Below are 27,753 nucleotides of genomic sequence, written 5' to 3' on the forward strand. Positions count from 1 at the left end.
CCACGCACGGCCACCCAATGGATCGCTTACTCACACCACCTCCTTTTTGCAATCACCCGGTACTCCTCTCAATTGGCAGCAGCGGAAGGAGATATTTGACGATTATCTTGAGTCGATAGATGGGTACACTTTCGCTTCAAAGAAGAAGAAAGCCTTACTGGTGTCCAATTTGAGTTCCGAGGGCAAAAGTATTTTAAAGACTTTACCTCTGGAGCTAGTGAGTACAATTGTAAGTGGGGGCGATGATGGTGATTCTTTAATTGTAGATGACTGTGCTTCAGTTATCAAAACACTGGACAAGAGGTTCAACCCCAAGAGAAATACAGTACTGGTGCGTTCCAAATTTTTGCAACATGTTCAGATTCCTGGCGAATCCATTGATGAGTTTGTGGCCACACTCAGAACCCTAGCTGCCACTTACAACTATAGGGAATTTAGGGATGAGATAATCTGCAATCAGCTAATTGAACGAACGTGCAATAGAAAGATTCCGGAAAAACTCTTACTTCTGAAGATCCAGACTTGGAAACTGCTCTCACTCTAGCTAGAAGCTTCGAACATTCCCAGCTTTGTATGAAAGAGATGGGTGGGATGGCGCTATCAAACAAAGTTAAGATGGTTAGTGCAAAAGACAATAGCAAACCTGGAAGGGAACCTACGCGAACGTGACTCGTATTTCTACACGTGCACCTGCTATGTCCAAATCCAAATTCGAGAAAGCTGATCTCTCTTGTTTCTGTTGTGGGAGCAAATCACACCTAGGGAATTCTAAGTTTTGCTTTGCTATTAATCAATCAATCAATCATACATTTGTATAGCGCACTCACCCGGGAGGGTCTCAAGGCGCTTGGGGGAAGGGGTATGCTACTGCTCGAACAACCAGGTCTTGAGTTGTTTCCTGAAGGCGAGATGGTCCTGGGTCAGCCGAAGGTGGATGGGGAGGGAGTTCCATGTCTTGGCAGCCAGGTAAGAGAAGGATCTTCCTCCGGCGGTGGCTCTTCGGATGCGTGGTACGGCTGCGAGGGCGAGGCTGGTGGACCGTAGCTGGCGGGTGGGCGTGTAGAAGGTCAGGCGGTCGTTGAGGTATTAGGGGCCCAGGTCGTGGAGAGACTTGTGTGCGTGGGTGAGGAGCCGGAACGTGATCCTCTTGTCGACGGGGAGCCAGTGCAGGTTCCTCAGGTGGCTGGAGATGTGGCTGCGTCGGGGGACATCCAGGATGAGTCGGGCGGAGGCGTTCTGGATGCGCTGGAGTCTTTTCTGTAGCTTCGCTGTGGTTCCGGCGTAGAGGGCGTTTCCGTAGTCCAACTTGTTTCAAAGGTGGCAAGTAAGGACATTTGGCGCGTGTATGTACGGCCACAGGAGTGCACAAGGGGCCGTCGCAAGCTGTGAAAATCATTAAAAAGGACTATGCAGATTCTGGGGAGGAAAATGAGAGCAATGTCTTGTTAATGTTGTCCTCTTCGTCCATGCAGTCTGAAGGTGTTGTAGAAATAGCTTCCATTGTTGAACCACGTAAAAGGAAATCCCCTGCGTGTGCAATAATTGTGAATGGCATGAATGTGAGATTTCTTGCTGATTCGAGTTCTCCATTTACTCTCATCAACACCAAGGACTTTGAAAGGTTGGGTGATATTCTGGCGAGCCAGTCCAGTATATGGATCTTTGCTTATGGTGGGAAAAGGGTTGAGGTCTTTGGCAAGTTGGAATTCAAAGGGGATTTTGCTCGGAGAACAGTATACATTGTGAAGGATGGTGCTCGTTTATTTGGGTGGGAGGAGTAGGGTGAGCTTGGGATCATTCTGGATCCCAATCGTCCGGACATGTTTTTGTCAAAACAAGAGGCCAGGCAGTTCTACTGTACTTTTTCGTCTGCCAGCCCTGTGCACGCAGTCACCGTGGGACAGTTATCCGATGATGATCCAAAGGTATCCTGAGATTTTTAGTGGTGAGCTGGGGATACTGAAGGGTTTTCGACACCGCATTGTCCATAAGGAAGGCGCGAAAGCAGTTGCATACAAGGCGCGCAAGGTACCATTGAGCTAACGTAGTGAACTCAAGCAGGAACTTTAGCGGTTTTGCACCATGGGTGTAATTGAGCCCATTGAGGGATCTGAATGGATTGGCTCTCATCGTTTTGCCGCACAAAGCGGACAAGTCTCTCAGGATGTGTGTGGACTTGCACAATCTTGATTCTAGCATATGGGGGGATCTCCAACCTCTGGCCAATATCAACGAGATGCTGGCAACTTTAGAGGGTGCCAAGTACTTCTCCTCACTTGACATCTCCTCAGCTTACCACAAGGTGAAATGGTGCAAGGACTCAAGACACCTCACATCCTTTGTGACACCTAAACGTGTGTTTCGTTATATGCGCATGCCGTGTGGATTGGCGCCAGCTTCTGCAGTGTTCCAGCGCCTCATGGGGAATCTGTTTAAGAGCACTGCAGGAGTCATGTTTTTCCAAGACGACATTCTTATACATGGGAAAACAGAGTTAGAGCATGATACCAGGGTCAAGCAGGTGTTGGAGATTATCAGGTCGTGTGGGTTAATGCTGAGGAAGGACAAATGCAAATTTTTTCAGGAAAGTGTAGACTATCTGGGTCATCACATTTCCGGGAGGGGGTTAAACCCAAGGTAAAGATTTTAGATGACATCCAAAATGCACCTGAACCACAGAATAAGGACCAGCTTTGTTCCTTCCTAGGTCTGATGGAATATTACGCCAAATTTGTGGGCAACTCCTCAGACAGGACGGCGTGTTTGCGCAAGCTCCTGAAAAAGAATGCCAGGTATGAGTGGACGTATGAGTGTGGTCAGGATTTTAGGCTCCTGAAGGAGACAATTGTACAGGCACGCCCCATTAAGTTATTTAACATCAATGATAGTTACATTGTTACTACGGATGCCAGTAATGTGGGCTTAGGGTCTTAGGGCAGAAGAGATGTGACAGTAGGGAGGAGACCATCGCTTTTACCTCTAGAGCGCTGCGGGGGCGGAGAACACTTACTGTGGTGGGGTGTACAGTATTTTTGGGAACTTTTTGTGGGGAAATGAATTTGTTTTGAGATCCAACCATAAACCATTGGTGGATCTTTTTACCACAAAAGGGGGTGGCAGGGCCACTCCAGGCATAGTCAAGTGGCAGTACAGACTGAATGAGTTTAACTTTCACCCGGAATATGTAGTAGTGTGAAGAATCACATAGCCGATTCTCTGTCCAGGTTACTCCTCACGGTGGTTGCTGATGACACTATGGGGGAGGACCTGGAAATGGTGTGTGCTGTAGGTGTGGTAGTGGACACGGTTGAAGGTACTCTCTCCAAACTCGATTGGAAGCTAGCTGTGCCGAGGATATTGAGATCAGTAGGGTGATGGATTTTGTGGTTCACGGTTGGCCCAATAACATGAGTTTGGCTCCTGGGTTGATCCCTTTCAAGAGAGTAAGCAATGAATTGTCCATGGTGCATGTAATTCTGTGGAGGGTGGGGGGCGGGGGGAGGGTAATTGGTAGTGCCGGTGTGCATGCACAAGAAAGTTTTGGATCTGGCTCACAAAGGTCACCTTGGCATTCGTGCCATGAAGTGCAGGTTAGAGAGGACTTCTGATGGCCTGGTGTAGATAGGTCCATCGAACATTGTGTTCAGGATTGTGGTTTGTGTGTCCTGAGTGACACAACCCAGGTAACTTATCCTTCTCCCATCAATCCCATTGGGGTAAAGAACTCACCTTGGTGCAAGCTGGCTTTTGATGTGGCTGGTCCTTTTGGTGTGATGGGAAACTCTCCTAAATATGCCTTGGTGTTGATTGATTATATGTCTAAATGGCCTGAGGTGAGGTTTGTGGATGGGGTCAATTCTGCATCCATCATCAACTTTTTCAAGGAAGTCTTTCTTCGAGAGGGGTTTCCGGAAGAGTTGGTGACTGACAACTGCACCCAGTTGGTGTCCGTGTAGATGCAGGAATTCTTAAAGGAGCATGGCATCAAGCATATCCTCACTTCCCTTTTATCATCCCCGCAGCAACTGTCTTGTTGAGTGCTTGAACCGTGTCATCAAGGATCAGCTACAGTAGGCTTTGATCAACGGATTGCACTGGAAAGTGGCAATCACTAAAATGTTGTGGGCGATGAGAACCACTCCTCACGCAAGTACTGGCATGTCTCCTTTCACCTTGCTAAGGGGTAGGGTGGCGGGTTCCAAGATGAATAAAGAATGGATGTCAAGAAAAGAGGTTGATCTGCAGAAGTTGGGCAGGGTGGCTGATGTCAGGGCTGCTGCGCAAACCAAGTATCCGTCTGAATGTGTCGGGGTTTCCCCAGTATGTGTGGGGGACTGGGTGAGGGTGAAGAAACCTGTTCTTGTTCACAAAGGATCCTCTTGGTTTTCTGCTCCGATTAGCGTGAGGGAGGTGAGAGACCATGTGGTAGTATTGGAGAATGGTAAGATCTGGAACAAATGTGCTGTCTCTGTAGTACCAGAGTCAAAAGCAGAGTATGTAAGGGGCAAGTTAGGGGTCTATACCTCCTGCACGGAAGTGCCTCCTGTGGGGGTCGAGGTGGGGGGGGGGAGGGATTACATGTTCCTGATAGGGAGACTGTTCCCCAGGAAAGTTCTTCTAGATCAAAGGTTGCTCCCATCAAATTCCTGGACTATGTCAGGTATTGAATCTTGCACATGTTTTGTCAACCTTAGTTAACCTTGCAATGTATGTTAGCTTCTTGTTCTCTTTTTTTGCTTCTATTGTTGAAGTATGTTTTCGTTATTGTGTTGTGTTTGCCATGTGAAGGATGGGGGGGGGGTGTTGGGATCAGGAGTGGGGTGGAGTGTTGTGCTTGTGCATTCCCTTCCTTAGTGTTCCCTGCATGGAACATGGAACGCAGGGTTTTGGCAGTTGCTGCCGGGGAGTTGGAGAGACTGGACGGGAATAAAGGAAGCTGGTAAACCTACCTGCGTGTCATCCTCCTTTTCACCAACTCAATAGACCACGCTAGACAGAATACCTTCCTTGCATACAACACAACACCCACTGCGCTACCAACAGCACCCACTTCCGACATGTATTTACAAACACCCATCATCACTTCCCCTCCAAGAATGGATACTACTCAACACCCGTCCAACTACTTTTATAATTTGCTTTGAAAATTCAACAAAACATGTTAGACAGATTTCCTGCTACCCTAGTGGACAAAGTACAACATAATACCATGTAGGAGGTAAAGCACATCCTTCCCACCCCACCGTAATCCATCTTAGAAACAGATGTATTTTTTGCAGAAACATATTACACCCACACGGCATTTCATCAATGCAATGTAATTTTCTAGAGATGCTCATCTAGAGAGCAGAGTATAGAGCCCGGGCAACGGGTAACCATAAACCCCAACTAATCAAAGTGAAATGCAGAGGCGTTCGGCGCAGACATACATATATATAGACCACCACAAAGAACTGTTACGGGTGTGACACACTAAAAATTTCACCAGTGCAAAACATTGTAAAAATAAGGCTTGAACAAATTAATCTTTACTAACCAAACACAACCCCTCAAAACTGGTCGTTGGAAATCTCAAACCGCATGTAAAAACTACTACGTTTACAGTGTAACAGTGTCACAAATTGGTGGCTGGGAGCTGGACCACTTCTTAAATAACACATAATACCTTTCCTCTTTTTTTAGAGTTATTTGGGGATTCTGATAGCTTGGGAGATTTTGTTCCGTGAGAGCTAGTAATCCTACGTGCTATTTTCTTTATATTGTGAATTTTATATTTTATTTTGTGCTGCTTATGCCTTCTTTAAAATTGTATGAACACCGTAAACTTACTTGAGGCACGCCATCGGGCCAGAGCCGTGAGGGAAACGGCAGAAACAGCGCAACGCCGGGAGGCAGTCCAGACCAGCGGACTACACTCCCCAGCAGCCCCTGGGGCGGAAGCACGCCCGTGACGTGCGAGGAGCGCCCGGAGGCGCCTGTAAAAGGCTGACCCCCCGGGAGCCCAGGGGGGAACACCGTAAACTTACTTGAGGCACGCCATCGGGCCAGAGCCGTGAGGGAAACGGCAGAAACAGCGCAACGCCGGGAGGCAGTCCAGACCAGCGGACTACACTCCCCAGCAGCCCCTGGGGCGGAAGCACGCCCGTGACGTGCGAGGAGCGCCCGGAGGCGCCTGTAAAAGGCTGACCCCCCGGGAGCCCAGGGGGGAACACCGTAAACTTACTTGAGGCACGCCATCGGGCCAGAGCCGTGAGGGAAACGGCAGAAACAGCGCAACGCCGGGAGGCAGTCCAGACCAGCGGACTACACTCCCCAGCAGCCCCTGGGGCGGAAGCACGCCCGTGACGTGCGAGGAGCGCCCGGAGGCGCCTGTAAAAGGCTGACCCCCCGGGAGCCCAGGGGGGAACACCGTAAACTTACTTGAGGCACGCCATCGGGCCAGAGCCGTGAGGGAAACGGCAGAAACAGCGCAACGCCGGGAGGCAGTCCAGACCAGCGGACTACACTCCCCAGCAGCCCCTGGGGCGGAAGCACGCCCGTGACGTGCGAGGAGCGCCCGGAGGCGCCTGTAAAAGGCTGACACCCCCACTCGCCCCGCGAGTCGCGCGCGGGAGAAGCCCGGGACAAGGGCGGGGCCGTCTGTGGCCGTCCGGGGCAGGAGGAGGCAGGGCAGGGCCACCCCATTTCTCCTACCGTACCGGCTACAACCTGTGGAGCCACAACTCAGCATGTCAACACGCTCCGGTAAGGCCTTGAGGGGTTGTGGGGAGAGTACCCCCAGCGGTGCTATGTTTGGCTCAATGGACAAATTCTTGACTAGGGTGGCGGCTGTCATAGACAATGAACTTGCCAAATCTGAACGGCGCCTTTCACTCGACTTCCCTCCTGCTAAGAGTCCTTCGCCAGCAAAAGTTGTGTCCCCTTTAAACCCTACTTCCCCTGCATTCTTGCGTGGAGATTCACTTGGAGATTCCCTTATTGCACCTCCAATGGGTGGTTTAGAGGGGGCAGATAGTTCACTGATAGGTGTCCACAGTACTAGCCCATGTGCCGTGCTTACAGATCCCTGCAATGAGCTCTCCTTAGCAGACCCACCTGGCACCCAGTCCCTACACTGCCCTGAGGTTCTGGCTCTCGCTCCACAGGCCCCGTCCATGAAGCAACCCATCCAGGAGCCCACTAAAAGGAAGGGGAAAAGGGCAAACCACACTCGAAAGGGTTGTCCATTTAAGCCTATTAACCACCCCAGGTACCCGCTCCTGAGGGGTCCTTCCCCCCAGAGTACTGCAGGATCGGTATCCTCGGTATCCTCGGGGACGGCCACTTGCACACCAGTTGTTACTGATATAGTGCCACCTTTCTTGTCGGCCCCACCAACGCCTGCTCAGGATAACGTGGGTCACTCTATGGAGGCGTTTGAGAAGATGGTCAAGTCTCTAGTGCTGCCACTTATAGACCAGGTCAAGAGGTTGGGGGAAAGGCTTGACTGCTTTGAGCAGGCTACTAGGGACAATTTCTTTGCTCTAAAAACCCTTCTCAAGCACCAGCCGAAGCCCAGTGAGGATAGGACAGATAGGTTAGAGGAGTCCAATAGGATAGAGGCCCCAGTGAGACCCCCCCTGGGAGACCAGTTGACGCAGCCGCCTAAGTACCCTGCACCTGGGAATACGATCTTGGCTGCTCCTAGGGGTGGTCCTAGTCAGACAAAATCGAAGGCTCCCACTTGTGTTGCCCAGGTGCATGCTACCCTTCCCCCAGCAGTAACACCTCCGGTGGCTGGCAAGGCACCAGGGCAACACAAGAAGGGAGGGACGGGCCCTACTTCGCAACCTGGGGTTGCCATATCCGATGCAACTGGTGGGGTTGCATCAACTCCTAAGGTTTCATCTATTCCTGTCCCACCTACACATCGGCCCCTTTTGGGTCCTCCCCAGATCAGCAGACGCAAGTGCCCCCCAGTTAACCTCCCCCCTGAGTGCCACCCGTATGTCGTCATCCTCCTGAAAGTTCCCCCTCTTGGGAGTACCCAGCGTGAAAACCATCAGGCACTAAAAAATAAGGTCATCCACTGGCTGAAAGCCAACAGGCCCTTGCCCATGGGAGTGGATGGCATTATTCTCGGTGTACGCAGGGTGGGTTGGATTGGACACGGGAAAAAATCGTTTGAAGGGGATTGTGTGGTCGTAAATTTTCAAGATGCTAGGGTTGCCCAATTTATATGCTCTCAAGGTCAACCCACGGCTGGTTCGGGTATCGACATAGTCGATTTAACATTCTTTTATCCACGGCCTATTATGACCACCCCCTCCACCCATCTTGGTCAACCCTCCTTCATTGGCAGCCTAGGGGGTCAATTTTTGGTGGAAAACACTGTGCACGGCCTTCTGACCCCGGGAGTTCCTTCCCAGCAGGTATGCACAGCCCCAGTGTTGCTAAATTGGGGACCTGGGAGTTGCTGACTCGGTTACGATCCAGGGGAGGTCATTGTGGCCCCGGGTTTTGTCGCTGAGTCAACACCATACTCCAAACCCATTGGCCCCTCCTCCCAACTGCAGACTCTGGCTATGGCCGAGTTTGTAGAGGGGAGGGGGGAGATCAGGGCTCCCCACTACTCTCCGCCTAGTCCCCCTGTTGTGGGTTTTGCGGACTTGTCACCCCCTGTCGGGGATTGTAGCATTGCAGCTGTAACGGACCCCCCGATTAGGGTTTTCAGCTGGAATGTTGCGGGCCTCGAGAGGAAGCTGGCACTGCCGGACTGGAACGAGCGTGTGGAGCAATACTCCATATGCCTGTTCCAGGAAACATGGAGCCGGGTGCCCCTTCATAAGGCGGGATATTCCACCCACTTTTTGCCGGCAGCAGAAAGTGCAACTGGTAGGGGCCGTCCCTCTGGCGGTTTGTTAATCTGGGTAGCCACCAAACTTAACTGTAGGGTGGAGGAGAAGGACACTAACTGCCCTGACCTCCTAAATATTTTGCTCCGCAATTCCCAGGGCAGAGTCATCTTAAATATTTTTAACATTTATGCCCGCGGCACTAAGGGGGGAAGAGAATCCTCAGTCATAGCTTGTCTGGAGGTGCAACTCCGATCATCTTCATACGGGTCTTGTACACTGTTGGCAGGTGATCTGAACTGCACTTTTGAGCCTCTTGATCTGGATATCTTAGCAGATCAGGAGGAACTCGATAATGGGTGGGGGATTCCCCCCCTCGAGCTTGGCCCTGTTAAAAAGTGGACGGAAGTGGCCCTCCAGATCAACTCCCTAGCTATGGAGTTCGGGCTTAGAGCTGCCAATGGCAGGACCAGGTCCGACAGGGCAGGGGCACACACCTACAATAGGCCAGGACACACGTCACGCATTGATTATTTCCTCCTTGACATACACCTGTGGGGCATGGTGGAGGACATGGTAGTTTTACCTTCTGTGGAGAGTGACCACAATCTACTGTCCCTCACCCTGTCACACAGGTGCGTCAATAGCACCGTGAGTGGGGCTTCTTGTAACCCCGCTCCAGACCTGTCAGTGGTCTCGAATTGTGGGCGTAGGATGAAGTGGGCGAGGCTGGCTCTTTCGGAGGAGAAAACCTCTGTGATCAGACAGCTTTTGGCTTCAGCCCTGGCCAATCTCGACTGTCAAGAGGAAGGACAGATGGAGGTGGCTCCTAGGTTTTGTGCCATAATCCAGGCCATTGGTGACCTCTTTGTAGTCCCAGCCCACCCGAGCGGAAGGAAACCCAACCTACGTCCGGGTCAGGGCTGGTACAACCAAAAGTGTAGGGAGGCGAAATCACTTCTTATCGAGGCAGTTAAATCCAAGTTACCGCTCAGGACTAGAGAGGCCAGGAGATACTATACACTCTGCCAGAAAAATGCAAGGTTGGAATGGGAGGACAACTTCTGGCAGGACCTCCTGGCGGCCAGCCGTGGGAAAGACGCTAAAGGTTTTTGGGACATGGTGGGCAAAAGGAATCGTCCCGACGATTCCCGGAGGACTTGTGCGATCAATGCCCAGACTTGGTTTTCCCATTTCCAAAATCTTTACTCTGCTATTGAAGGCCCACTTAATGATCCCTTTAAAATTCCATCCTTTACTCTAGACCGAGACCAGGAATTGTTTTCCCCCCTCGACGTAACAAAGCAAATTAAAAGCCTGGTCCCCTTGAAAGCTGCCGGCCCGGACGGCCTACCGGGGGACATTCTCCGTGCCTATCCGGAAGAATGGGGGGCTCTAATCTCTGCACTCCTCAATGCAATCATGGGGGGAGGGCCTGTGCCTGACTCCTGGAGAGGTGCGGAGGTGGTGCCCATTTTCAAAAAGGGCAGTCGGGATTCACCAGGGAACTATAGGCCCATAAGCCTAATAGACTCCAGTCAGAAACTGGCCGGGAAAACCATCTTGGGGAGAATTACTCAATGGGTGGACGACAATCACATTTTGTCCGACATGCAGGCTGGGTTCCGTTCGGGTACAGGAACCATTGAACAGGCCTTTAGGCTTCTGTTGATACACTGGAAGGTGGTGGTGCTGGGCAAAGGCAGTCTTTATTTGGCCTTTATTGACCTTAAGACTGCCTTTGACCTGGTACCGAGGGAGGAACTTTGGAGGGTGCTTGATGGTTTAGGGATGCCCCCGTACCTACTGAACCTCCTCATTAACCTGCACACCAACACCTATGCCCAGGTTAGATGGGGTTTGAATGGGGAAAAGACCGATAAAATCAGGGTCGAGAGGGGAGTAAGACAGGGCTGTGTCTTGGCCCCCACCTTATTCTCCCTCTACATTAACGGGGTGGTAGATTATCTTCTGGGCGAACCATCAGACGCTCCTAGCTTGGGTGGAGTAAAAATTCCAACTCTGTTGTTCGCCGACGACACCCTCCTCATTTCCAAAACCCCCCAAGGTCTACAGTCCTTACTGAACCGCTTCCAGGATTTCTGTACCACTAAAGGCCTCGTCATAAACATAGATAAGACCAAGTACCTAGTCATGCACCCACCCCGCAAACTTGGTCTCCCTCCAATTCTGAACTCTATACCCCTAGAAAGAGTGGCGGAATTTGATTATCTGGGGATCCGCCTGAATGATGCAATGAGCTGGACTGCCCACATCGATAAAATGACTCTGGCTCACAAAAGGGTGGGGGGCGCCCTTCTCAAGGAGTACAATAACTCCTCAAAACATTGTGTTGCTCCCATACTCGAGATTTACAAAGCCCGTGCAGTCCCTGCTTCTCTCTATGGATCGGAACTGTGGGGCTTGGGAAAGGTCGATCCACTGAGCAAGGCCGAAAATAAATTTATTAAGGACCTTCTTGCTATTCCATCGAGCAGCCCGACCGTCCCAATGCTCTTGGACACTGGTTGTAAAGCCATAAGGGACCAGGCTCGGCTTCGCCCCCTTTTGCTCTGGGCACGCTTGTGGAGGGTCCCGGAGCTACAATCTTACGCCAATGGGCTGGCAGAAGTGATGCATGCTGATGGCTGGAGTAGCATCAAATGGCTGAAGGACATAAAACATCTTTTAGGGGAACTGGGTTTGGCCTCTTGCTGGCATAGTCACTCCGCTCCACCAAAGAAGACTCTAAAAAAACTTTTCTGGGAGTGGGTTGACGTGAAGCGCTCTAGTAGCCAGCAGCATTGCAAAACCACCGCAGCTTTCCTGTTGTTTAAAGACGTTGTCTTGTATGAGCCATATATGGATATTATAACAGTAGCCATGGATAGGTCCTTGTATATAAAATTTCGGCTAGGTACTTTGCCTTTGGCGGATCTCTGTTCAAGGTGGAATAAAGCCCAGCACACATCACGCTTTTGTGCCTCTTGTTCGGATAAACCAGAGACGGTGCCACACTTTCTCTTTGAATGCCCGGACTATGGTCGCCCCAGATCACGTTGGCTTGCCCCAATTTGCAGAGAATTGGGGACTCGTCAGCACTCTGTTGCCCTTCGGATTCTTTTAACGAATACAGCCCCCCCTATTGTTTGTGCTGTTGCAAAATTTTTAAAATGGGCTTGGTTGATAAGACTTAGAAGACTGTCCATATCAATTTAATTCTCTTTTTAGTTAATTTATTCTGATATATCGTGTTTTAATTGCCATTCTATTTGTACAGTCTTACTTATTTCGACATGCTGTTTTTATATTTTTTGTACTGCTTTTATGATATGTGCATATCGAAATAAAGCATCAATCAATCAAAATTGTATGTCTGGCCTCGCTAACTGTGGCATAATAATACAAAGAAAGATTGCTACTAAAACATGCACATATGTATTTTTCTCTATGGAAAAATCTAAGCACACAGTGCTCCAGAGGCAGCCCAAGCTGCAGTAACTGCTGTAAATATTTAATGGGAATGGGGTGGTGTTCTGTAAGCACTGCACTCTCATTCCTTAACAGATGGGAGACGGTACCGGTGCCAGCAAGGGCAGGGAGAGAGGAGCAAGGGGAGATTCAAGCGTTCATCCTAGAAACTGTTGTTTTGTTGACAACTTCGAAGTGTGGATCTATAGAGTCCGACCAACAGTCCGTTAAATTTGACATGGTGGTAGCGGAAATTTGGGACAGTATCTGCCTGCGTTTCATCTAGTGTGTCTAAGTCTAATCAACCTTTCGTCTGTCCAGAATATGGCATCTGTGTTTCAGAAGGAGACTCTTGCTCACATGGTGAAGAATGGGTGGACTATGAAAAGAATTGATGTAAAAAAAGAACTTCTATTTTGAATTATATAATTATTGTTAACTTCCCTTTTGTCAGGCAGAGCTGTTCCCGGAGTTACTTTCTCATGGAGGTTTCAATGGCCATGTCTCTGCTGATGTCCCTTGAGCATTCTTGTTCCTGCTGTACAGCAGCAGATTGTCACCTTTCTGTGATGCGCATAGTCATAAAGCAGTATGAATTATGCAGTTGGCTCAGAGTGCTTTGCCATTGGAGGAAGGAGAGGTGGTGCCTCTTTGCTACGAGAATTAAAATGAGCAATGACCTCAAATTGTCTCATTAACTAGTATCTCTTTGTTTTCTACTGGCCTTCTCCTTTCTGCATTTCTTTCTGCTTTGTTAACTTGGATTAATCTTTCATTTGTGTCTCTCCCCCCCCTCCCCCGCCCCTCCTCCCCATTCATTATTCCTCCTATCCAATATAGACTGCCGATGACGGAGATGAAGGCGGTGTGCACAAAAATTACATCTCAGCCACACTGCAGACCGGTTTCTGTGACTGGAGTGGGAAATACTTTGCACAACCTGTGATGAAGGTAACTGGTGACCCCGCTTGCTAGCCTGCTCAACAATGGAGGAAGACCAGTGCATGCTCCTCCAAGAGAGAGTGAAAGAGATGCTGCCCATGCCTGCCCCCGTCCCTATAGATGTGTTGAAAACCTGTTGACTCACTCATTGCTGGTGCTTACCTTAAAATTCACAATTCTCCTCAGGGCTGCACCCACCCTCTGTCACTACTTTGTGGCACAGGGAAGAACTTTTCTAGAGAGCTCTCTTAGGGCTATCAATTAATGAATTGGCTTTCAGTGTTGTAGGTAATCTGAGTTCCCCGAGCTGTATCCTTAATGTTGAATAGAAGCCATTTTGTGTGTATGCCCGATCTCCCCCACCAGCTTCAAAAGCAGAGGGAACCTTGTAACAGTAGTTTGTAGAGCAAGATTGTTTTTGGCCTTTGCTTCCAATTTAAAGGATATAATTGGAGTGAAACTTAGGCAGTGACTGGTTTGTATATTCATTTGCTGTTATCCTCTACTACCTTCTAGTTCAGGCTTCTCCAATGCGTAGCTCGTGAGCTACTGGTACCACTCCAGGTACTAATAAGTAGCTCTCTTGTGTGCAACCTTGCCTACCAAACTAGAAGCGTTTGCTTGGTTGAATTAATATATGTATACCAAAATTGAAAGCTTGTATTCAAGATAAAAATGTGTTTATTTTCAGAACTTGTACACCGATGTTTGGAGAAAAATGACTGAATTCTAAAAAATATTCAACGCTGATGTTTGAGTAATAAATCATGTGGTGTTGGGAAGACTTATTAATAATACTACCTTGATGCCAGGGGCGTTACTACTATGGCTGTTATGTATTACTCACGTAAAGGCCTTCTAAATTGACAGAGCCTTTATTACATTACTGCTGGCATCCATGCCTGAAAAACAGAGGTGGCCACTGATTGTAATCTTGCAAATGGTGCCCACTAATGTAATCTTGTCTGATGTGGTCAGTATAACAACACTGATAATATTAGTGGCTCAGGGAGATTTTCATTGAACAGATGTAGCTCTTACTAAAGGAAAGGTTAAAGACCCCTGTGCTAGATGCTGACGGAGCACTCTCCTTTATAATTTCTCACTTGTTAACATCTTAATTTGATGGCCAAGAGTTTTCCTTGAGATGCAGTGGTCGGATTGTATGCATGCAATTTAATGTGTATCCCATACCTAACTAGATTACGCTGAGGAAATAGTATGTCCTCTGGTTATCACCTGCTGGTAAATATTTGTTTTGTTTGTTAGACACTCACCCGCTCTAGTAGTGGCATGCTTCATCATCTGAGATTCTGATAGAGATTTTGCAGATTCTTTATCTGTGAACTTCCAGGTGTCAGGCTGGGTCTGGAAGATTTCTGATAGCAGTACCCCTGCACCCCGGTAGGTGGTGTAGGTCGACTCCGCGTGATGTCGTAGGCGTTGTGTTTGTCGTCACGTCAGCGTCGTCAATATAACCTCCACTCTGGCGCGCAGACTTCAGTGCTTTTCTTTCTTCGTCAGCCAGTGCCCATCCATTGAAGAGAGCTATTCCCTGTCACTTTTGACAGAGTGTTTTCGACCTTTTGTCGACTCCTTTTGGTGTGTTAGAATGTCCAGTAGGAAGACCTTGAGATTCAAGTCATGCGGCGCCTGTCAACGCTCCATGTCAGTAACGGACCCCCACCTCGTGTGTCTCTGGTGCCTGTAGCGCGACCACGACACAAAATCGTGCTCTGATTTCCGGGCCATGGTGCCGAAGGCTTTGAGGGAGCGGTTCCTGAAGCTGCTCATGGCCCGGCACAAACCATGGAGGTCGCCTTGTCCATCACACTCCTGGTGTCTGTCAAGAGGAAGGTCTGAGCATCGTTCCGGGGGCTTGAAGTCCTCTTCGTCGAAGTAGTCAGGTAAGAGGCACCACAAGAAGCCAAGAGAAATGTCTTGATGGAGGTCCTGCAGCCTGATTTCTCCTCATCGGAACCCTTGCTGCTTTTTAACGAGGCCTTAACGGACGTTCTTCTGGGCACCTGGTCCAAACCCAGCATAGGGGCTCCTGTGAATAGAACGATTGCCCGCCGCCATTATCCTGCACCGGTTGACCCAGTTTTCCTCACTGCCCACCCCACACCCCAAAATTTGGTGGTCCAGGCTTCCACTTCCCGTGGCCAGTTCCTTTCCGCCCCTCCAGATAGGGAATTCAAACGGCTGGAGACCTTTGGGAAGAAAATGTTCTCATCACTAGTCTCGCATTGCAGGGGGGAACACCCCATGCTTTTTGGGCGGTTACTCCCATTCCAAATGGAATACAGTTGCGCAGGTGCTGCCTAGGGTTTCAGAAGAGGAGCAGATCCTGCTCTCCCAAGCAATATTAGAAATGCACTGAAGTACGCCATTCACTGTAGCTGGGACACAACAGACTCGCTGGGCAGAGCGATTTCTTCGATGGTGGCCATCAGGCGCCACACCTGGCTGGGGATTTCTGGCTTCTCGGGGATGTCCAGGCAGACCTCATGGACATGCCTTTTGATGACTCACATCTCTTAGGAGACAAGGCTGAGGCACCACTTGAGTGCTTCAAGGATTCGCGGGCTACGGCCAAATCCTTAGGCCTCAGTACTACACCATGGCCTGCGTCTGCTTTTCGCTCCTTTCTTGGCTACAGAAGGGGCTACCAACCGCGCCAACTTTATTCCAGCCCACAGGTTCTGCAAGTTCAGCAACCTCTGCAGGGCCATGGCCTCTGTTCATCCCAACCTCGTGGGTCGGGAGTCCAGAAGTCGAGCCAAGCTACCATCCCCTCTTCCACCGCAAAACCTTCCTAGTCCGGTCTTTCTGGGTCACAAGCATTCAGTGGGTGACAGGATAAGCGATCACCTCCACCACTGGTGCAGCATCACCTCAGACAGGTGGGTGTTGCAGATAGTCCGAAGGAGATACTCCCTCCCCTTTGAGACTACACCTCCTTCTATGCCTCCAACTCACGATTGGCCTACAGAGGATCATATTGCACTATTCCGCAAAAAAGTCAAGGCTCTCTTGGCCAAGGGAGCTATAGAGAGGATTCCAGAGCCAGAAATAGGCCGTAGTTGCTATTTCCGCTATTTCATGGTTCCAAAGAAGGACGGAGGCCTATGTCCTATCCTCGACCTCCGAGCCCTCAACTACTCACTCAAGGAGGAGAAATTCAAAATGCTCACTCTGGCTCAGGTACTGTCTGCCCTAGACCCAGGAGACTTGATGGTCGTGTTGGCCTTGCAGGATGCCTATTTCCACATTTCAGTCCTACCATCCCACTATCGCTACTTGCAGTTTATAGTGGACCAGGATCACTTTCAGTTTGCTGTGCTCCACTTTGGCCTCACTGGTGCCCCGCGGGTGTTCACCAAGGTGATGGCGCTGGTAGCAGCTCATCTGCAAAGATCAGGGGTTCCAGTCTTCCTCCTATCTCGACGACTGGTTGTTGAAGGCAGGCTCGTCCCAGTCGTCTCCCCTCTCCAGACTCCGGCGATCCTCTTGCATTCGCTGGGGTTCACTATCAATGTGACTAGGTCACACCTGATGCCCTCTCAGATGCTCACCTTCGTCTGAGCAGTTCTTGAAATGGTGCAGTTTTGGGCTTATACTCCCAAGAGGTGAGTCCAGGATATTCAGGCTATGATACCGATATTTCAGCCCCTCTCCGGGATTTTGGTGAGGCTGAGGCTGTTGGCCTCATGGCCTCTTGTATCCTTCTTGTGGACCATGTCAGATGGCACATACGGGCTCTGCAATGGAACCTGAAGTTCCAATGGGCGCAGCATCAGAGAAATCTCACTGACTTGGTCCAGATCTCGTAGGACACTGAGAAAGACCTGCAGTGGTGGCTATCAAATCGCGATTGGCTCAGAGGCAGAACCCTCTCCCTTCCCCATGCAGACCTCACTGTTGTGACGGATGCTTCCCTTCTGAGTTGGGGCGGCGATCTGGGAGAGGTGGAGAACTGGGTACTCTGGTCTCTGGTGGAGGCACGGCTCCATATAAACTTGTTGTAGCTTCGGGCGATCCGGCTGGCAATAAAAACCTTCTTGCCGTCCATTAAGGGGAGGCTAATTCAGGTGTTGAGGGGCAACACAACCGCCATGTGGTACTGCAACAATCAAGGTGGGGTGGGGTCGTTGGCTCTGCTCTGGGCACCTTTAAGGGCTATCTTACGGCCCTTTACTCTTTTCTTCGGCTGCCTGATCAGCCTTCTCTTTTCAAGTCCCCTCTTGTTCAGAGATTCTTGAAGGGATTAACCCACTTGTTCCCCCCCCCCCTTTCACCCTTTATTATGCCACAGTGGGGCTTTAATTTGGTTCTCACCTTTCTGATGTGTGCACCATTTGAGCCACTGCACAACTGCCCTCTATGGCTGCTCACCATCAAAACAGCCTTCTTAGTGGCAATAACCTCTGCCAGGAGGGTGAGCGAATTGCAGGCACTGGCCTCAGTCTCTTTACCTAACAGTCTTTACGGATAAAGTGGTGCTCCACACGAGGGCATCTTTTCTACCTAAGGTGGTAACACCCTTTCATATGAGGCAGTCAGTTGCTCTACCCACTTTCTATGCACCTCCGCGAAGTTCCAAGGAAGAGGAGCGTCTCCATCGTCTGGACCTAAAAAGAGCTTTATCGTTCTATCTCGATCGAACATAGAGTTCCTGGTGAATGACCAATCTTTATAGGGTATGTGGGTGCAAAGAAAGGGTGTGCTATCAAAAAGAGGACTATATATCGCTGGGTTATCTACTGTATCAAAATCTGTTACGCCTCAGCAAAGAAGGATCCTCCTGAAGGATTTAGAGCCCATTCAACCAGTGCAAAAGCGGCTCTCCAGCGTGGTGTTCCCGTTTCAGATATCTGCCAAGCGGCCATGTGGGTTTCGCTGCACACGTTTTTCAGTCACTACTGCCTGGATTCCCAGGTTCGGAGAGAAGGTCTGTTTGGTCACTTAGTCTTGCAGGACTTCCTGGTCGAAACCTTTCTGCAATCCCTCCGTGGATGGCATTGCTTGGATATCTGTTCAAATGTAAGGAATCTGCGGCTAGATATCTCTATCAAATGGACAAGTTACTTACATTTGGTCCCGCCTTATTTGGTAGAGACATAATCTAGCCGCAGATTCCTTACTGACCCACCCATCGTCCCCGCACTGCGGATTGGTTCTAGTGTTGAGGGCTTTTGCCTTTCAGGGCCCTACTTGCCTTTAACACACTACGGTCTGTTACTTTATGGCTCTGCGCTTCTGGCGTGGAAGGTCGTGTAAAGTACTGACATCAGTACTGACGTCAGAGGGCCGGTGTGGCGGTTATATTGACAACGCGGATGTCACAGCGACGACAAACACGACATCACCCGAAGTCAGGGGTACTGCTATTAAAAATCGTCCGGATCCAGCCTGATGCATGGAAGTTCAAATGTAAGGAATCTGCTGCTAGATCATGTCTACCAGAAAATGCGTTACCTAAGGTAAGTAACTTGTTTTCATCAGGTCTCATCCTGGCACCTAAAAATCAACCATATTCGAGGGGGCACTTTTTCATCATGCCGGGTCTATAAAAATACCTCAAACAACCAAGGTATCCCTTTAATTGCAGTTGCTCGGGTGTGGTTAAAAAAGGCCGAATGTAGGGTGTGAGGATTTAATAGTCTTGCTACCCTAATAACTGGTTGGTCTATTTCAACCCCATGTTCAAAAGCCTTAGGAGATGACCTTGTATTAACCATACCTTTCACCATGTCACTAGTGCTATCCCCCATTCCATCCATCATTTATCTGCTCCACCCCACTGCTCCCATGATCAGCACAGACTGCCTTTATTCCCTCTCATAGGAAATCTTTTAAAAAAGGAAATCTTTAGCCTGCAGTGCCGGTGGGATGACGTCATTTCAAGCTTTCACTTCATGCACATACATGCTCGGCAGCTCCATAATGTGCACCTGACCTTGTGAAGATGGAAGCAGATGCACAAGGCTCTTCGTGCCCCTGCCGGCTGTACCTTTGTGCGATTTCAATAGGAACCCTTGTTTAAAAAAAGATCTTGGAAATGGAACGCCATGAATGACAAGGAGCGAGGGAAAGGTGGGTTGTGATGAGACGTGCAGATGCAGGGATAGAGCGACATTGAACCAAGCAACAAAGGAGAGGCAAAGTGAATGGGTCATCTGAACGCATAAAAATACATCAAGAGAAAGGGTGAATGGCATGCTCCTGAAGTGGGGTATATGTGCATTTTGTTCTTCCGGAATATACGGAAATGTTTGTAGACTTCTGCAGAGGAGAATCTAAGACATATTTGCATTAGGTGGTTAATTATCAGCCCACCCACACTCGTTCTAGTTTTCTCTGCAAGTCCAAATTTGAGAAAATGGTTGCAGTAAAAAGGGGCAAGCACCTAGGCTTCGTGGCATTCGGTTTTGTTTAATGTGGGTCTTATATTCATTATTTATCACTTTGTCGCCCTGAGATGTCCTAAAGTGCTTCTAGAGCACAAGAGAGATGAAAAAGGGGACTCGTAGAGAACAGAGGAAGAGGGCAAGATAGGACCGAAGGCAAAGGACATGATATGAATGAGAAAGAGGAGTATTGTGAAAGAATAGAGTTGTCTACATCAAAATGCCAGACTCTCATTGTACAGCTAGTCTTTTGCAGCTGCTGTTATGAAGCTGGACGTAAGCACAGTGTTCTTAAAAGACATATAGAGAGGATAGCACTAATGTTAAATAGTGAGAGACACCAGGAACTTGTAAGCAGTACTGTCCCCTAACGATAACTGCATAAAGTGTAGGGCTCCTTAAAGTGGATAGACGTCATTCCTTTTCTAACTGGGCTATCCTTTTCCTTTTCCTTTAAGCTGGGATTTCTGGTCTGTGAAGATTGGGACACTTGCATCCTGTGTCTGACTCTTTTTTCCCTTCACTGGAGCCCTTCCTTCTTTTTGCACTCCTCTCTGTGACACATGTTCTTCATGCTGTTTGCCAGTTTTGTGTTTTCATTATTTATTTCTTATTTTCAAGATCCCAGAGGAGCACGACCTCGAAAGCCAGATCCGAAAAGAGAGAGAGTGGCGGTTTCTAAGGAATGCCCGTGTCCGGAAGCAAGCACAGCAAATGATCCAACGTGGTAAATGGATGTGGGTGGAAGGGCAGTATGGGGTGAGGAAACTGTGATGTGGTTCTAGAGATGAGCGTGTAGTTGACAAGCCATGATAAGGGTTGTGAGTGGGGGTTAGCCATTTGTGGGGTGTTGAGTTGGGTGAGGGGAATCAAGGGGCATGTTTTTAGAAGTGAGAATATTAATATCTTAATTGTGTTTTTGTGAAATTCGTATGTAGCTGTCTGCTACTGATGGCTACTGATAACTCTGTCCCTTTGTAATTCGAATATTTGGGACTTATGTGAGTTATTGTGGGGCATGTGTCTACATCGCTGACCATTCATTTTTCAGCTCACCTTTGCATTTGTTTAACAATTCCATATGCTACTTTCAGTTCTATTTCTTTAGTCTTCAGCCTTTTGTTGGTCTCCCCCGCCCCCTACCCCCACCCCCCAACTGCAGCACAGTAGAGGCTAGATAATTAGGGACCTAAAGCTGTTCTGCAGAGGCAATTATCTAAAATAAATGAAAAAAAAGAGTTTAGAGGAAGTGCCAAGCTCCAAGACCATCTTAATTGATGTATACAGAGCTCTGATGTTGATGTAATGTGTGGGAACTATCACTGTTAGGTGGTGAAATGTGAACTCAAGTTATTTGAAGGCTAAGGAAACTTCTGGTAGATCCACTGTCAGCTTTGTAATTTTCTGAGCCTGTGCTACTTAGAGCTATGTCACATACCGCCTCCAGTAAAAATCCCAGGGTGAATTTATAAAGTCATGGTCCCGGTCTCATGCCACATTGATGCCACATACCATAAAGTTATCTCCGAAGCTCGTAATGTAAAATAGAGGTGTGAGTTTGGCACAGCCAGATAACCAATGAGATGGAGAGCATGTGATGGGTGACACAAATGAGATTAACTGAGAGTACAAGTGAACCAGAATAGGAGGAGCAAAAATAAAGGAATTTGCAAAGGAGGTCTGATGGAAGATTTAAAGAGAGAGTGGCAGGATGGGATGGGTGGATTAAAGATTTAAAGGATTAGACTGCACACTTTTACTCCTCAGAGTGGACATCACAAGTAAGAAGTACATGATAGTAACAGCATAGCCACGAGCCCTGACTAATAAATGGCCCCATCATCAGAGAAAAGTGAGATAAAAGGAGAAAAAGAAGAGTATATAACATCTATAAGTGACAATCTAAACAACAACCGTGAAATCTGTGAATGCAAATATGAAGCACAAATGTGAAATCTAAGGATTAGAATCTAAAGTTAAAGGGAGATATCTTTACTGGAGACTCTACAACAGAAAGGTAATAACTTGTAATGAGAATTTAAATAACAGGATGAAGTATGTACTGAGAAGCTAATGCATAAAGGTGAAACTGAGACATACTGATAAATGAATTTGTTTTATAAATGCCTTTGTTTCTATGTCAGTATTCTAAAGCACTTAAGTCTGAAAATGAGAATCTATTTTCAAAGGACCAACCAGGAATGATTAAATAAAGCACAAATATCAAATGCATATCTGGGGCAAATGTAAATTCGGCGAATCCTAGAAAATAGAATTAGGCGAACAATGGGAGAATGAATCTAGAAAAGCGAAGGTGTACTTTACAGTAATATAACTCCCAAATGCGAAATGATTAGGATTGGGTATGAAGAACAGGGATAAAATCTCGGATCCTAATTAAAAGGTATAATCTAGGACTAAGAATATAAAGCCCAAAGACGAACTCTAGGAATGAAAATTGGAAACACAGCTGAAGTCTTTTAAATCAGGATACACACGTAAAGGGGAAATCTGTGAATGGCAATTTAAAGAGCAATGGTGTAATGTGTAAACAGCAATTGAAAGCTCAATGGTGAAATCTAGTATTGAGAATGTAAAGTTCAAAGGTAAAATCTAGGTCACTTCAGTACTGCCAATGATTTTAAAAAAGGAATTGTAAATGTTGAAGGCACAGTTCTAAACTGGCAAATGGAAAGTGGTGTACGGTTTTTTTTTTCAAAATGTCAACCAAGGTTTTTAGATTCTTTAAAGATTCTTTTTTCCCATTCTAGGTATTTCAAGGCTAGATGATCAAATCTTCATAAATCGCAATCCCGGTGTTCCCTCAGTCATCAAGTTCCATCCCTTCACCCCATGCATTGCTGTGGCAGATAAAGACAGTATATGGTAAGAGGCGAAGCTCTCCAGAGATTGAGGTTGAAAATCAATAACATGCCTAAGAAGGAAAGGGCAGCAATAACACAAAATAAAACGATTGTATATTTAAAATGTTACTGTTAGGAAAGGAATGGTCCTCTGCATAGTATTTGAACATGAACCCATGTCCCGAGTGCCTGTACCTGGTATTCTGATGTATTCTGGTCTTTGAGTTACACAAATCGAGCATCTGCCCAGGGGCCTACGTCAGTCCTTAAAAATGCAAGGTCCATGACCTGTCAAGTGACCTGTAGCAGCGCATTAAGCATACCCTCCTAATCGACAGAGGACTGCTATCTCTTGCCTAGGTTTAGTGGCAGAATAACGTATTGTCTCATAGAGTTGACCAGACCTTTTTTTATTCTGGGCCAGTGAGATTGTGGTCTACTGGCCCCTCTCGAGTAAAGTTTCCCTCTTATGTGAAAACCCAGAAACCTGTGCTGACATCCTGTGTGTGTGTGTGTGTTAAGTGGGAGTGTAGTATGCAAAGCACATGTGTAATAGATGTTGTGTGTGTATGAGTCTGATTACTGAGATCAGTGGGATCCATTTTGGATGCCCCTGGTTTACCATAGCACAATATAGACGGTGAGGACAGGTTCCATAGTCAGTGTGACCTGCCCTTTTGTATATTCATGAACATTTCTCAGGGTGGATGCTGAGAGGCAGGTGCAAAAACCTCTCAGTTCCTTGTGCTCATGTTATGTGTGCCCCAGTTTGGAGTCAGCCCTTGTGTTACTTCCCGCGTCAAGCATCACTTTACACAAGGCAGTCTGGAGAGCAAACTAAAAAACTCACTTGAGAGAGAACCATCCCAAACTGGTTCTGAAGTTTGAGACAGTGGATCCTATATACTGTTTAATTTTTCTTTTTAATGAAATTTCCAGCAACTGGCAGCTCAGCTCAAAAGATGGGGCGACGACATGTGCCCACATCTTCACAATTGGTTTATCATAGACAGCTAGCTTTTCAACTGCATACCTCTGCTCATCAATATGAGGAAATCTTCCATGAAGCCGACAAGCAATTTAATTTTAGGAGCTGTTCTGGATAGATATATAGGAAAGTCATTCCATTTGGAAGCACATACCCACCTGACCGCAAATGACGGCAAACCCATTTTAGCTACTTTATACTGAAACAATCTGGAAGTATACATCCATGCTGGGGGTGGCCTTCTATTGCATTCCTTTAATTCCCAATTTGCATCTTCTATTAAGTATTTATCTATAGGAACAAGCCTCACATTGGATCGAGTTCCGAAGCTGTTATAAAGATAACAGTAAAACGTCCTACCTCTGTTGGCTAGATTTTAGGAGGCTGGCTTAGTATATGGTGCACACTTATTTAAGTGAAGCACCCTGCACTAATCCAGACAACCCTTACGGTGATTTTGGTGGTTTTAGGCAACCTTAGAAAGCTCTCCAAGTGGTTGCTGTGAAGAGCAACTTTCAGGCTTAGTCCAGAAGAAGTGTTAAGCAGATTATTTCACCATTACTAATCATGTAGTGTAGGTTGAACGAAAAAAACAAACACACAGTGTAGTTATAAAAATAGTCATATTTATTATGCACACTCACTAACACATTGGTATATCTCCTACCCAGAGATATAAACACAATACACACAATATTTTAAAAGGAGAATAGGTAAGTAGCAAAAATGCACAGTTGTCTTGAGGGGGGGACCAAACCATATACTAATCGTGGAATGCAAACTGCAACCTAAGTTAAGATTTGACCCAGAAGACTTAGAAGAGCTGGGAACTCAAGGAACCATCCAAGGTAAGTTCCCCGGATCCCTACGGAGGCCGTGTGCAGAGTGGAAACACAGCCACATACTCAATGGGGAAGTCTCAGTTATAGTTTTGCAGAAGGACCCTTCCCAAAGGACCTTGTGGAAGATAGAAGGTTGGTGAGTCACCCCACCTGTGGATACCCCAGGAACCAGGATACCTACACCAGGGAAGCTGGGTGCATAGGTGCAAAGTGACGCCGGAAACTGCCGTAGACCACAATGGAGGACTTCAGTAAAGATGCCGCTGGCGAAGAAGGTGCAAGAGTCCAGTGGAATCCAAGGGTGGATTCTTGAAGGGGAGTACCTGTAAGCAGAGGGGACAGAGTCTGTGCCACTCAGGAGTGACCAGGAGGCACAGAAGACCAATGACCACTGATGACGGAAGATGCAGGAGGGTTGACAGTGACCTTGTAGCTGCAGCTGTGAGAACCAGGCGACGCTGTGGAAAACCAGGAGCCGTTCACTAGCTGTCCCACGTCCATAGTCGCGAACCAGAGGGTCGGTGTCCGGCAGGAGGACCAACAAGCCTTAGCAACATATGTGGAAAATAAAGGAGGTGCTGTGTCGAGACCAGCAAGGTCCAAGGGACTCACCAAGTGCAGGAGAGTCAGAGCAGGCCCCGAACAAGCAGAGAAGCCCACTGGAGCCAAAGAAGACCCTCAAGGGGACCCACAGGCCGAAGGCACATGAGTCTCAAGAGAACCTCAAGCAGCTCACCAAAGATGCAGACCCATGGTGCATTGGGTTTGTGGTGAGGACGTAGGTCTTGGCAGGAAGAGATGCTGGAGGCTGGAGCTTCTTGGAGCCTCAAGATCTCTGGAGAAGAGAGTCAACAAGCCTTGACAACAGCAAGTCGACACAGTGCACACGGGGGCTGTTCCAGCGGTTTTGACGAGGGATACTGACCTCACACTCGGTGAGCGGACAGTGCAGACCTCAAGGGAGTTGCAGAACCACCACCTGTGCTGCTAGGCCTTTTGAAGTCCGGAGGATGTCAGGAGCAGCAGACCGGTCAGATTAGTTACTGTGTCTACAGATGCAGGGGAGTGACTCCTCCACTCCAAGGGAGATTCCTTTGGTGTTTTTGATGCTCACAGGCCTGAAGAAGAACCCAAATGAAGCACAATAACTGACGACGCAGAAGACTGGCAGGACGACGAGACCAGGAGCAGCAGAAGTCTTCCCAGATGAGGTCTTGGTTCCCTAGGCGACGTCCAATGAAGTCCGAAGTGCCCATACGGTAGAAGTAGAGGTGGTTTCGGATCGGAATCTTGCCCCATCACGAATCTGAAGAGCTTCCCATAGGTAAACCCTTAAGTACCGAAAGGAAAGGTTTGGGATGAACCAGGGGTCCCTCCCAGAGGGGAGGATACTCCCATGTCATTTGTACAGTTTCGTGCCAGAGCAGGTGCCAATGGCTCCCTGAACTCATTAGAACTGGAGTATGCAAGGAGGACACCAAATGTGCTTTTCAGAGCAGTCTGGTGGTGTTGGCAAGCGCCCCCAGCTCAATACACTAAGTCCTGTCTGGAGGTGGTCACACCTCTCTGTGACAGGAAACCTGTTGTCCTACCTTCCCCTGCTCGAGCTTGGCTCAGTAGCAGGAGGGGAGAATCGTGTCTTTGGTCATCACAGGACTAGCTTAATGTTAATCCCTGAAGGACTGATACCAGATACAGGGGGGCTCCCCAGGGGAGCCCGCCCAGTACAAGGGATCCTTTGTCCAACACAGGAATCGGTATTGGGGAAGATTCCAACATGTTTGATACCAAACATAACCAGTTTCGGTGCAGCCAATATATAGTTAGACATCTTGTAATTGATTTGATGTCCACTATATGTATAAAATAACTGACTGCTGCTTACAAAGCCTAGATAATCGACTCCTGTGTTTGTAGAGGGTGTCCTGCTCATGCAGGGCACCCTCACAGATACAAGCAAGCACCCTGCCTTCGGGATTGAAAGGCCTACCTTAGGGGTGACTTATAGCTTTTAAGTGCAGTGACCTCAGATATAATGAAACATATCTGTTGTGAGTGGTGCTGGCACCAGTGCTGACAGGCTGCAATGGCAGGCCTGTAGTCACAGTTTGAGTGGTCTCTCAAGGGTGGCATACATATGTTGCAGCCCATGGGAGACCCCAGGTGTACCTATGCCCTGGGTATCTCAGTACCATATACTAGGGACTCAGAAGGATACACTAGTAGCCAATTAGGAAGGAACCCAAGTACTTACCATAGTCCAATTTAGGGAGAGAGCACAGTGGCTGGGGTCCCGATTAGCAGGATCCCAGTCAGACTAGTCAGAAAACAGAATGACACCATCTACATGAATGAGCAAAAATGCCTCAAGAACTTTATTTTACTATTCCTGTCACCGTTGTAATGGCCACAGTTGTCTCCATTGAAGGTTGGTGAGCGCACCTGCAAGAGTTGTTAACATGTGGCCCTTGGATGCACATAGAGACATCTCTCCATTTAAGTGTGCTCGAGGTCTGAGCGAGTTGCAAAAGCCTAGGCTCATCCTATCCTCGGATTTGTCATTCATCCATGTTGATATGGGAAGACAACACCACATCTATGTATTATGTCAATGGGTAAGGCAGGACCAAATCACCAGCACTCTCACAAAAAGGTCCAACAATATGGGCATTGGCAAAGCACAGCGGCAAATTACTCAAAGTGTAGCATCTTCCCTGAGGCACGCACAAGCAGACTCATTCAACAGAGTAGGAGGAGGTTTCCATGAATGGGAGCTCAATCGGTGGGCTCTGGATTCAATACTGTGACAGCAGACAATTGCATCCAGGAATGAGAGAAATGCACTTTCGATTAAATGGACGGAATGTTAGCTTTTACATTTCCACTGTTTCCCCTCAATACACGAATAGCCATCAAACGAGCACCGCACCATCATTCTTTTAATCCCCACTTGGTCCAAAGAGCATCTGATCTTGTTGGCTCCAATTCACCTAGACCAGGCTCTTGTCCTCCTGTGAAGACAGAAACGCCCAGTACTTAATTCGTTCACATATTCCCTGGCTTTGACTGTATGGCTTCTGAGCACCATGAGGTTTCAGAATTAGGCATTTTGGATATCTTTCGGAAAATCACCACTAGGGTCAGTACACCAACCACAAAAAGAACATATCAAGCTAAGGACTTGACCAATTATATTATTTTTTGCACATTGTGGTCCCCTGTTTTCTAAAGATGCCTTAATCCAGCCTTGGCCACATCTCCATTAAAGTGGGATATTGTCTAAATTCCAAACCTCCAGCTCCACCTCCTCTCTTCTTTCATAAAGGAATTCTTAAAAGGCCTATAGAGGGCATATCTTTCAGTCATAAACCACCAGTGCCCTAGGAGGTGAAATATTGG

At 48.0% G+C, this 27,753-nt stretch overlaps 1 protein-coding gene across 2 annotated transcripts in view; it reads left to right on the plus strand.

Moving 5' to 3' along the window:
• RPTOR (regulatory associated protein of MTOR complex 1) overlaps positions 1 to 27,753 on the plus strand; it is a 2,181,859-nt gene that overhangs the window by 1,704,828 nt on the left and 449,278 nt on the right. For both annotated transcript variants that reach the window (XM_078654105.1, XM_078654106.1), the window contains exons 24-26: positions 13,146 to 13,256; positions 20,282 to 20,387; positions 22,432 to 22,546. In XM_078654105.1, the coding sequence (XP_078510231.1) occupies positions 13,146 to 13,256; positions 20,282 to 20,387; positions 22,432 to 22,546 (332 nt within the window). The remainder of the gene's footprint in view (positions 1 to 13,145; positions 13,257 to 20,281; positions 20,388 to 22,431; positions 22,547 to 27,753) is intronic.

The sequence above is a fragment of the Lissotriton helveticus genome, chromosome 7 (assembly GCF_964261635.1).
Source record: "Lissotriton helveticus chromosome 7, aLisHel1.1, whole genome shotgun sequence".
Classification (NCBI taxonomy): domain Eukaryota; kingdom Metazoa; phylum Chordata; class Amphibia; order Caudata; family Salamandridae; genus Lissotriton; species Lissotriton helveticus.